The sequence below is a fragment of the Stegodyphus dumicola genome, chromosome 2 (assembly GCF_044657685.1).
Source record: "Stegodyphus dumicola isolate Sdum_Otavi_A_Nest chromosome 2, ASM4465768v1".
NCBI lineage: Eukaryota > Metazoa > Arthropoda > Arachnida > Araneae > Eresidae > Stegodyphus > Stegodyphus dumicola.
Window position 1 is genome coordinate 269,953,300 of NC_140769.1, and position 12,992 is coordinate 269,966,291.

General features: G+C 29.9%; 1 protein-coding gene across 2 annotated transcripts in view; it reads left to right on the top strand.

Moving 5' to 3' along the window:
• zetaCOP (COPI coat complex subunit zeta) overlaps positions 1–12,992 on the top strand; it is a 63,816-nt gene that overhangs the window by 13,309 nt on the left and 37,515 nt on the right. For both annotated transcript variants that reach the window (XM_085812135.1, XM_085812136.1), the window contains exon 3: positions 10,419–10,500. In XM_085812135.1, the coding sequence (XP_085668261.1) occupies positions 10,419–10,500 (82 nt within the window). The remainder of the gene's footprint in view (positions 1–10,418; positions 10,501–12,992) is intronic.

Genomic DNA, 12,992 nt, shown 5'->3' on the forward strand with positions numbered 1-12,992 from the left:
TTCTTGACTTTACTTGTTTCTCAAAAGACTTCATTAGTATTTTCTTTTCAGAACTTTAATTCTTAATTATTAATTCTTAAATGTTAATTTCTAAGGGTACCACTTTATTGGTATTACTTTTGGTTTTGACTTTTACCCTTGCCTGCATGAATGACGAAACACGAATTGAATGATTGGAGAGTTAGGTTTGGAGGCAACTTCCCCTTGATAAGTCTGTCTCCTGCCTACTCAAAGGTCATTCACTTATGCATTTTTTTAAAAAATTGTTTAATTTAATTTTAATTTACTAAATTAGTGAATTTATTTTCATGGATTGATTTTGCACTTGATTTGCTTATGCTTCTGAATTTAAATGATATTGTAGATTAGTTCGAGAATTAAATCTTTTATATGTTTGCACTTTTTTTTTTTTTAAATTACTTTGGCTTTTTTCTTTTTTTAGGACTTAAATTTGCTTTTTTACTTTTATATGTGTTTGTTAAAAATTAAATTTAAATTTGTTTAAATTTAAATTTCATTCCTTGCAACAATGGCGCAAAGAATATTTAATTAAATTTGTATTTAAATTTAATTTGTTTAATTAAATTCAATTTATTCTTATGAAACAATATATTTACGTATTTATCCAGTCTGTTACCCAGCTCAGTGATCTCAGTTTCTTTACTCTTACATGTTTGTAAATTGTACATTTTTTGCTTTAAAAATGATTGAATTATGTTGTTTTTATCTTCCGGTTAAGGGTTTTATGCCTTTACAGGGTTCGTACGGTCCTTAAGAGTCCTTAAAAGTACTTTAATTTTTGGTCCTTAAAAGTCCTTAATTTTGGCCAAAATCAGCAGAAGGTCCTTAATTTTAATCATCTGAAATTTCTGTTTGTTTTTATGACTGCCATTTTGAGTGTGAATTAGCATTTTGGAGGAATATTTATGGTGATTCACTGACATATATGGTTATCTTTTGAATGGGTTCATGGGTTATAATTTGTTTCTATTTCTAATAAAAATGATGGGATACTCGAGTTTCTAAGCAAGAAGTGAAACATAACCATTTCGAAATTCTAATAATTCCTTTTTTCTAATAAAGAACGCTGAAACAACTTTTCGCTTTTGGGGATGTGAATTCTTTTATTAAACAGCTCTAAATTTAGCGACCTGCCAATATTTTGGCGATTTTAGAATCAGTTTCTATAGAAAATTTTTATTTCCGAGATCTGACAATTTTTCGACCAGTTTTTTTAAAGCATCATAACATTGATAAATTTCATTAAAATAATGGTAATATATTGAAATTATGTATAAAAAATAACATTAAAATAAAACATTCTATTTTTCGCTGTCATATTATAAAGTTTAATTTTGGCATCTTAAACAATATTATGAATTAGCTATGCAATTAGTTAAAAAATGTCTTCTTTTTTAATTTTTTCATAGTAAGCGTTTTCCCATGCAATTGTCTCGGAATATTCGAAATTCTCAGAATATGCATCAGTTTTCTCTATAAAATTAATTTTACACTTTTTCCGTCCTTTTTTTTCAAAATATTTCTGACTTTTTGCAGTTACAGAATTGGTAGAGATAATTTTTCTTTAGTATTTTAGACATTGCAGCTTGGAAAGTTAAGAAGGGTTTGAAGTCAAGATTTATAGACCCACGATTCTAGAAGATTCGAGAAATATGTGACAAAATGAAAAATGTCTCCATGATATCGACACGTAATGGATGTATTTTACAGAAGGTTTGCGATGAATTTCTTACCTTGTGGAGAACGCCTGGAAGAACCATGAAAACATAATATTTAAATGTTTTACTCTTGATACTGGAATCTTTTTCTTAACATGTTTATCTTCCCTTTATTTTCTCTACCTTTCACTAGACACAAGCTTCAAAAATATCAAAAATGCTTCTAATCTTATCACTAGACAGGCATTATAGAAAGGGATTTTTTTATTAATAAAGAAATTGAAAACTTACAATTTAAAAGATTCATCTAATATGCCTTAGTGCATCATATACAGAGCTGGCACTAGGCATTTTTCCACCTGATGCAATCTATGTGGATCCTAAATTCTAAATGTTTTGCTATTTCTAGATTTTGTTGTTCGGTGTGTCACTAAATTCTAAAATTCTGCCACACCAGCTTTGTAACTAGGCTTTACCATATATATTTCATATTTCTTCTGAATGTTCATATTACTAAAGAAATAGAATTAGCCACTTTTTCTATACATTCTAAAAGCATTTAGTGTTTTTTAGAATAACAGAAATAATTAGATCCAAAAATTCTAAAATGAAAAGGAACCGTGTTGAAGAAAGAAACTGAATACATAAAGAAAATTACTCCTCAAAGATATGTGCAGTTTTACTATGTAACTTACCCAATTGTTTATAATTTCAGCCTTTTGATTTATTATTTAGTTGGGGTTTGGGACTACTTAACTTTTACCAGATCAAGTAAACCCTCATAGGTACCTTGTGGAGATGTTGACAAGTTAGGAGATAAGCACGTAGAAACTAGCGAGAGCATTTTTTTGCATATTGAGACAACTCTCTGATTGTTAGAAAAGATGATTATGTTTTGTAGCTTTTAATGTGTATCCTAATATCGTTTAAGAATCAATGTCATAAACTTCATGTATTTTAAACTGTGAAATTTTATTAGATTTTGATTTTAATTTGCTTTTTAACAAATATTGTTAAAAAATAAAATTTAATAGTGGCCATGTAAATCCATAATGACTAAGGTTATCTAATTACCTAATTTAATTATTTATAACTAACTGCTTACCCTTAAAAGTTATTTCTACATATTAAAGCGAGTTATTGCCTTTCATTAACACTTACTGTGGTCACAAGATAAAACACAAAAATTTTAAAATTCAAGTTAAACTTATTCTTTGTGTCATTCTTTGCATCTAGTGAAACTTAAACATAATACAAAACTTATCATCTCTGGTACTTTAATCGCTTATTGGAACATTATATTAACTGGGCTACAATCCCTTGTAACTCCACACAAAGCTATGACACTAACTGTATCAAACAGAGCCTGACTAAGTTTCAACACTTGCCAACTATGTCTACATCTCAGACCTTTCAGGTTTGTTCTAATGAGCAGGTCTCGCTTTAGACAAGCAACAGTGATGACAACATTCAGTCTTTTGTTATGAATCATGCTGCTTATGATCTTACTTCTCATTTTAACCTATAACGTTTGACATAAAATCTACCTGCTATTTAATAAACCTCTAGACTAAGTATGTGACAAAATGAGACATAAAAAAATCAACATAAAGCTAACTATTAGTAAAACGTAAGTAAATGTCATCTTATTTCAAATATGTCCAACTATTATAAGTGTAAAATATTTAATTCTACTTGATAAATTGCAAAACGTTTCTTTTATTCTCAAATTTATTAATCATTATGTTAATTAATTCATGTTTAGTAATAATGCATACTACTCGGGGATCTATTTTATTTTTAGGATGGTATTACAAAAGTGAAATTCAAGCATAGAATAGTATTTTAGGCATAGAATTTATTCAGTTTCCATTTGCTCATAGGTCCTTAATTTTTTCATTAAAAGTCCTTAAAAGTACTTAATTTCTGTGTGCAGAAATGTGTACGAACCCTGCTTTAGTAAATTTGTATGCAATATTTTTAGAATTATCAACAATTTTAAGTGCCGCTAAGGCTAATAATCTTTTTATGACGGCCATTAATTGTTTACATTTGAAACAGCAGACTAGTGGATTTGTTGCCAATCTAGAGAAACTTAGCTTCGCAACAACAAAAATAACGCCTTCATTTATTATTGCGAATTAAATCATGCTTAATCCTTTCTGGAATTTTTTGAGGAAATAAGTGTTTAAGATTTACTTCATAATTTTTAATACAGATATTTTGAGTTTTTATGTATTTTTGCCTTCTCGCAAAGTGAGAACTGAATTAATTAAATGAGAAATACTCAATCGTCTGTGAAAAACTTTTTCTTTTTTGTTTTGTTTGCTTAATTTCTTTTATACATCGTTCTAGCTTTATTATAGTATTTGAATAGAACATGTGGCAACGATTAGATAATTCTTTAAATGATATAAATTTTGTGCATTCAGAGTTAAAATATGAACGAAATATAATACTGTTAAGTAAACCTAGCGCCAGAGTGTCGCTATGGTAAACAAAGTGAATTTTAAAGAATGCATTTATTCTATTGTGGTTTATGCGCTGTCGGCGAAGTAGGTTTAATTCAATCTAATAAGTTTAAATAAAATGCAAGAAAAAATGCGTATAATTTAATATTCCGTACGAGGAAGTCATGTGGTGTACACATCAGATTTTTTCTTTTTCAATAACCTCTCTGTCACTTTCTTCACTATTACTAACAGTATTTTCTGCATCTAGAACCATACTATAGGTTTCACCATTCATTAATTGATTGATGATTGAAGCATTGTCATGTCAATGAAAAACTTCTGATATATCATCTTCATTTATTACCTCTTCTCCACATTTCTTTACAAAATCCATTAATTGGAAAATTTCACCTATGATTTGCGATATCTGAAAACCTACAGTTGCGGATATCATCTTCATCATCCTCACCTTGAAATATGGTAACTGGCTATAAATTATGCCAAGCATTTTTTAAAGTATCTGGAGGCACATCCTCACACAATCTTGTGATGCTCCACACAGCAGATGTCATGCTAAAATATTTAAAAATTATTGAGTATTCTTTATTCAGGAAATATAATGTGGATTTTAAAACTGTACTTTATATTTGCATTTCAGCGTGTGCACTATTCCGATATCCATAAGCTGAATGATGGGCGTACAGTTTGGATTAAAGAATAACATGGATACATTATCTTTCACTAAAACTGAGTGAAATATGAGCTGAACAGTTATCTACGATCAGGACAATTTTCGCATCATCAAGTAAACCAAGAGAATTCAAATTTTGCTGAGCCTCGGGTATGAAATGATTTTCAAATCAATTGTGCATTAACTTGTGTCATCCATGGTCTTTTATTTGCATGGTATATAATGAAGAAAATCTTGACTCCTTTAAATGCTTGACGTCATGTATTTTTCCCGATTATGAAAAGTTTACACTTGTACGTTCCTGCAGCATTTGTGTATGCAAAAATTGCAAGTCTAACTTTGGAATCTTTGACACAAGTTGGAGCCTTTTCTGTAGAGATTACCAAGGTATTTCGCAGAACATATTGCTAGAAAAGACCAGTTTCATCAGTACTGTAAATTTGTCCTGGAGATAACATTTCACTATTAATGAGTTCAATGAATTCATCTGCAAATAGTTCAGCAGCTTCCGTATCAGCTGAAGCTTTTCCACCTGAAATTTTTAATTGCATTATACCACAACGATTTTAAAATTTGGTTAACCAATCTATTGAGTAAGTGCACTAAGATTTAAGTTCATTTCTTCATGAAATATTTTGGCTTGAGCCATTAGTATTGGACTTGTCATACGATGTTATCTGACCCATTCAATCAGCAATTTGTCATGGTCTTCACTTTTAGCACAACAAATAATTTTTCTGTTATTTCTTGCAAGTGGTTCTGCATCATCAAGTAAACCAAGAGAATTCAAATTTTGCTGAGCCTCGAGCATAAAATGATTTTCAAACCAATCGTGCATTAACTTGTGTCATCCATGGTCTTTTATTTGCATGATATATAATGAAGAAAATCTTTACTCCTTTAAATGCTTGAGGTCGTGTATTTTTTCCATTTACGAAAAGTTTATACTTGTGCGTTCCTGCAGCATTTGTGCATGCAAAAATTGTAAGTCTAGCTTTGGAATCTTTGACACAAGTTGGAGACTTTACTGTAAAGATTGTTAGAATCCACAAAAAGTTTCTCTTTCTGTTATATCATATGTAGTTGACTTTCTAATACCATACTTCTTGCATAATTCGAAGATGGATATACCTATATCCATTTTTTGCAGCAATGCCACTTTTTGTTTTATGGACATTGAAATATGCTTTTGCTTTACAGATCCTTTTGCAACTCCAGAGTTAGAATTCTTTTTGACATAAGCGAAAGTTCAAACGTTTAGTTTTCATAAAATTGCTGTAATTATAACAGCCTGCCAAAAATAAGCTTGATCTAATCAGAAAGTTAAGGAACAGAATCTACTATATTAACTGAAATTCTTTGGAATCAATAAAGTATAGTTTTAGCTTAGCTTAACATCTGTCATACATTATTGGCTATGTAGCTTGAGATTGGCGATGAAAGGCAAGTTGTTCCATAAAATTTTGTCTTGCTTTTATCGTGCACTGAAGAAAATTAAACTTGAATTCTATTAATTTGGTTATACATCTGTTTTATTGCACATGCTTAAGGCATGAATGAATAAATTCCTACATATACTTAAGCTTACTGAGGGCTGGCACTAGATAGTTTGCTGCTGGATGTAGTCTCTGCGGGTTCTAAATTCTGGTACCAAGCACTAAGTTCTAAATTTTTGCTGCCCCTTAATTTTGGGTCCTAGTGCTTACCCTAAATTCTAAAAATTTTATCACCTCTTAATTTTGTTACTTGGTGCTTCTCTAAATTCCAAAAATTTTGTCTTCCCTAAATTCTGCCACCCGGTGCGGCCATACGAGCTCTGGTGCAGGTTCTGGGCTTATGTAAATAAAAAATCAGTTGTTCTTAATTCAAATAGCACTAAATGTAATCTTTTGGTTTGTGAGTATCATTAACAAAATATGTTTTTTAGCATATGGAAAGAAATTTTTGTTAAATGTTTCCTCGTCAACATTTAGTACATTTAACTTAAATCTGTAATCATCGCCAAGTATAATATCAACATAAAAGGTGTCTGTACTCTTTGTTATTCAATTACTAATATGATAAAAATTGTTTAGGAATTGCTGAATGAGTCATTACTCAAAATGTCATGTGTTGATAAACAGGCAGTGATGAAATAAAAATACAATAATTAGTGATTTGCCAGGTTGGCATCAGGGGTATAAAATATTAGTAGTTATAAAATCAACGATGTTTCAGTGTAGAATGTTTCGGTTTGAGATGTATGCGAAGCACATACACATTTACAGAGTCAAATTATTGATCACACAAATTTATGCTAAAATTATTGTTTATTCAATAACGAGGTATTTTATTTAGTATCGAAGTGAAATTAAAAATTAGGATTCTCCACATATTTTATTACAGGGTTAAAAAATCAAATGCGCATGCGTAAAGCATAAAAAAATATCCTAAAAATAATTTTATGTATGTGGCTTTAAGGTCTGTATTTTAGATTATTCCAGATATTGGAAATCCGGATCTCGGATTGTGTATGCAAGTTTAAGAACTTGCGATATGTAGAAAGATACAGTTGCCAGAATTATATATTAGAAATTTGATATTTTCAGAATAAATTATCTGAGAGAATTAAATGAATCAGAACTTTCTTATATTACAGTTACATTATTATTTGATTTCTTCTGTTTCAGTTCTTTTGAGGAAAGCAAACTATTCTTAAAACACATTTGGCTAGACAAAGGCCAAATGGTAAAGTCATTAAACATTGGTAGTTTGGTTCAAAGCAAACAGGCTGGATGCAGGGACATTTTTGTGACTTTTCCCATGTTATAACATGGATATCGGACAGTTTTCCTTAGAAAGTCCTGTGACTAGACAGATAGGCCTTAAGTGTTTTGCCATAATCAAATTAACAAAATTTAAAGTTCACTAATGACTAAATACTTCTGAATGACTAATTCACTCATGACTTAATTGCTTCCTGCTTAATTTCCAAATGCTTCAATCAGTTGAAAATATAAAATAATTCCCTTGAATTTTGAAGAAAAAAGTTGTCTACAAATAAACAAACGTATTCTCTTCCATTCAATGCAATTGCTCTTTGCTGAGGTATTAACACATATAAGAGATATTTTTGCCCATATGTTCAGCCCTTCTGTGAATGATTAGGCTTGGAGCTGGCAAAGAAAGAAACTTTTTATTCATGAATTGGCAGTCTCCAGGAAGCTTTCACTCCCAGAGTAAAAGGAGACTGTCTCGAAAGTTTTATTTTAGCATAAAATTGTTTGCAAATCCAAGTAAAATTAATTCAGAGTTTGCTTCGTATAAATAATCAAGATATTTTTAAAACATCAAAAAGTATTTTTTGCACAATGTTCTGTCTTGTCACTACTTTTGATTTGGGGAAAGCTCCAAATATATTGCGGTTGGCCCTGAATTTAGGTTTATTAATTTTATGAAAGCACTGCCAAGATATTTAATTTTTGGAAAGCTTTCTAAGAAAACCTACTCACATTTAACATATGGAGAAAAGTAAAAAAATTCCATGTAGCTAATCCATTCTGTTGCTGAAAATAGAAGAAATCATAATTGCTTATTTTTTCAAAAGCGAAAGTATGTTTTGAAATCCGAAATCTGTTTATCAATTTCACGCCACAGATTGGAAGGTGATCTGTCAGCACTATCCTTATCTTCAGGGCAGATGTTTGTATTTTATTTGGTTTATAATTCCGTACTAAGTGTAGTATTTAATCTCGGATATGATTTAAATCAAGTTCCTCGTCATTATAATTCGCTTCCGATAGTGAAGAAAGTGCCCCAGAGGTTATTGAAAACGAAAACATTTCGATTGACAAATTCTTGCTATGCCATGGGTTGCTTTATAAATAAATACATTTTGGCAACATGGTGCTTTTCCTTGTCAGTACTGTTTCATTGCATTGTATTGTAGAAAATTAAAAAGTGCATTTATAAGTGTATTGTGAAATACCAAATGTATTTATTTATGATACAGTCAAAAGTCGTTAATTCGGACACCCATAATCCGGAATGATCTATAATCCGGACCTCAAAACTACAAACTTTCTGCGCATGCGTCGCGTTCACGCATGCGCACAGGCGTTTACGAGAGCGCGTAAGACCCTTACGGCTGCGAATATGTTTGTGCGCATGCGCGTTTAATGTGTAACGGAGTTATACGCTAAGCTAAAGTTATCTAATTCAATTAATGTTGCAGATTGCGTTGTTCCTTAATCTTCGAATTGAATCCGGCTTATTATTTTTTGCAGACTGTTAGAGCAATTTTATAAAAGTAAGCTTGAACTTTCGATTATGTTAAATAGAATTTCCGATATATATTTACTACAAAGCGAAAGTATGTTTTGAAATCCGAAATCTGTTTATCAATTTCACGCTGCTCTGCGGCAGAGGGAGGGGCAGAAACGTCATTATTAGATTATGATAGATTAGAAAGATTATGTCAAATAGAATTTCCGATATATATTTACTAATATGTAATTTGTATCTACAAAGCGAAAGTATGTTTTGAAATCCGAAATCTGTTTATCAATTTCACGATTGATAAACAGATTTGGAAGGTGATCTGTCAGCACTATCCTTATCTTCAGGGCAGATGTTTGTATTTTATTTGGTTTATAATTCCGTACTAAGTGTAGTATTTAATCTCGGATATGATTTAAATCAAGTTCCTCGTCATTATAATTCGCTTCTGATAGTGAAGAAAGTGCCCCAGAGGTTATTGAAAACGAAAACATTTCGATTGACAAATTAGTCGGTATTCTCAACACAGCAATTATAGGACTTGAACAGCGGAACTTTGTAACTAAACAAGAAATTATGTCTGTTTAAAAGAATTAAAGAGAAAGTATTATCACATGAAACGAAGCAACTTACATTGAAGGAAATGTTTAATAAAGTAAACAAATAAATATTAGGCTTTTCCTTTTTGTAAATTTTGATACCCTTTAGATCATAATTCTTTATTTCATAAATTACGGTTTCATATTTTTAATTTTGTAATTTCTGCATGCCATCCTACCAGATTTAAACTGATGATCTATAATCCGGAAAAATCGATAATCCGGAATCGCCGAAGTCCCGACGAGTCCGGATTAACGACTTTTGACTGTATTTGAATAATAATTATTTAATATTAAACTGAATATTTTATTTGAGCTGAAACCTTTAACAATCTGCCTTTCTTTATGTGACTAATACAAGCATGCATTTTAATGCTCCTTTGTGATCTCTTACACTTGCTTTTTGAGATAAACAACCTAAAATGTACTGAATGCATTGTGGAAATTCGAAAATTTTGTAAAATATATGTTGATAGTGATTTTCAAGCTGAATCAATACTTAATCAAAAGTTATTTTTAATTCAGGTATTGTTGACAGATTCAGTTACTTACAAAGAAAAACTAGCCACAGTCGCTTTAAAAAAAATTGTTTTGATATAAAAATGGTAGCCTAAAGGTTTTTTTGAGATAATTTTTACTTAAATGTAGATCATGACAGAATTAAACATTTTCTATTATATTTTATATTTATTCGACCAGAATATTCTCAAAATGTTTATTTTCCCCTCCTCCTTTACAGTATTATGGTAAAACATTCCCTACTGCTAAGGAGCAAAAAGCTTTTGAAAAGAATTTATACAAAAAGACTCAGAGAGCAAATGGTATGTAATTTATGTAGTGATTTATGTTTTGTATGAAAACTTTATTAAGCATATTTTTTCGTAATACATGTATTTAATTTTGTAAATAATTTTATCATTTATCTTGACTGTGGAAGCATGCATTTGGATTTTTCTTTTCAGTACATTTATTTTAAATGTAAAAGTTATTATTTAAATGTTATTTCAGTCATAATTCGACAGAATGTTTCCATATTTATATCCTTTGGAATAGACCCAAAATAGAATCAAACAAAAAATGACTACAATTTGTAGTTTTTGTTTCTATTAATATTTTACTTTTCCTAGTAAATAGAGCATATTTGAGGTATAGTTTTTTTATTTTGTCAATATTTGTTCTTATTCATGTTCTCTGCTATCGAACTAACAATGTAGCTTAATTATACAGTGCTACTTTGGTAGACGGTTGCAAATTTTTTTTTTTTTTTTTTTTTTTTTTTTTCTCTTTCTTTCTCTCATGGTAAACCCATTGCTGGACAAGTTATGGTACTTTTCCATTTGGCCGGCGCAAGTGATAAAGTTGCCGAAAATGGTAGAACTGAAGCCAAAGTGAATATCTTCGCTGATAATTTTTCACGGCACTTTTTCAAAACAAGTCGCTGAGATTTATTATCAGATTTACCTTTTTTTCAATATTGGCATACAGTTACATAGAATTTTTTTATTTATAATATTGAAATAATTCTTGCATTTAAACTCGTATTCCATACTGAGATTTAACTTGAAATTACTTGAAAACTTGAACATGTTTAAAACTTAAAACATGTTTTAAATATTATTTACGGCTTCTAAATATTAAAAATCAATTTAATTTTGCATTTTTATTTGAAATAAAACTTTTATTGTTTATGATATTTTGTATAATTTATGTTATGGATCATGTAATCATTGACGTCACCTTGCTTTAAAAGTAATTGGTTTTAATATCTATAAATTTAATCTAATATTTTAAACATTATTTTTGGCTATTAAATATTAAAATACAATTTAATTTTGCATTTTTTAAAATGATATTATTATGTATGATTATTTAAATAATTTTAATTCTAGGTGTGATGTAATCAGCTCCTTGATTGGTTACAGAATATTTGTGCATTAACGAGCTGTAATCAGCTCCCTGGTTAGTTACTGAATATTTGTACATTACCGCGCCATTTTAAAATTTTATTATTCATCTCTTCGAATTCCTTAGATTTCATAGAAAACCGATATGTCCCTCTCAAAGATTAATGTTGTTATTGTTAAGTACCAAGAATTATTGGTATCGGGAAAAAAAAATTTTCTTTGAGGTCTTATTTTGGCAAACCTGGCTTTCCTAATCAAAGATTTGTTTATAAATTGCTACAAGGGTCAGAGGAAAATTATTTTAAATTTTTGGAGGAAACTTCGCTAATTGCTTCTTCAATGAAGTGCTAGAAATGTGGATCACAGATTAAGATCATTAGAAGAGCCAGTTTTGAGAACGGCCATATATGGTATTGTGGTCACGGTGGAAGAAATAACCGCTGTAACGGTAAAAAAAGGATTAGACATTCCTCCTTTTTTACCGGCAATAAAGTAGTTGTCATTTTAGCTCTAGTGTATTTACTTATTTTAGTAGTAGCTTATTTACTTATTTTAAAGCATTTAAATTTAAGTAGTATTTTAATTCTTTTAAACGTTGGTACTATGGTTTTTAATTTGATATTCAATTTACGTAATATTTTAAATAAATTAAACGTTGGCGGAATGTTTTTATAGCGGTGTTTTTATTCTATTTCTTTGCTATATGAAAGTAATAATTTAACCTTACTTTAGTATTTTATACTCGTAGTAAATGTATTTATTTACATTTGCCTGCCATCTTAAAAAAATGACGTTTTCAACAAAAAAACTTAATCCATTATTTTTAACAATATTTATTTTTTTAAAGTTTTGAATACTTTACTGTGCACAAAATACATAAAAACAGTGTTTTTCAAGATGGCTGACGATTGTAAAAAAATGCACCAAAGTAAATCGCCAAAAATCCATGCAACTGTCTACCAAAGTACCACCAATTATACTTTGAAATACATCACTGCAATAGACAACAATACCTCACAACATCGTACAATAGAATGGTATATTTTCACACTCTGAGCGTTTTGGATGTAAAATTTCATATAGAAGGTGGCTTTTGTTTTCATTATACATGAAATTTCTGCCAGCTTTTAATGTATCCGATTTTGGGTTTGTTGTATGCTGGAAGAAAAGGAATCTTTGGTGCAAAGTGAGTTTGTCATTATAGAGAGCTATCTATAAGAATCTAAAACCTTCAGTGTTTATGAAATAGAATACCACATGGATCTTACCATCTGCTTGTAATTTGAGCAGTAGTGACATATATAATACATGCCTATCCAATGTAAGTTAAAGTATATAATCACCTAGATTTATAAGTAGACTATACATATGATTATGCACATAAATGCTATGCATATGTCAGATATGCC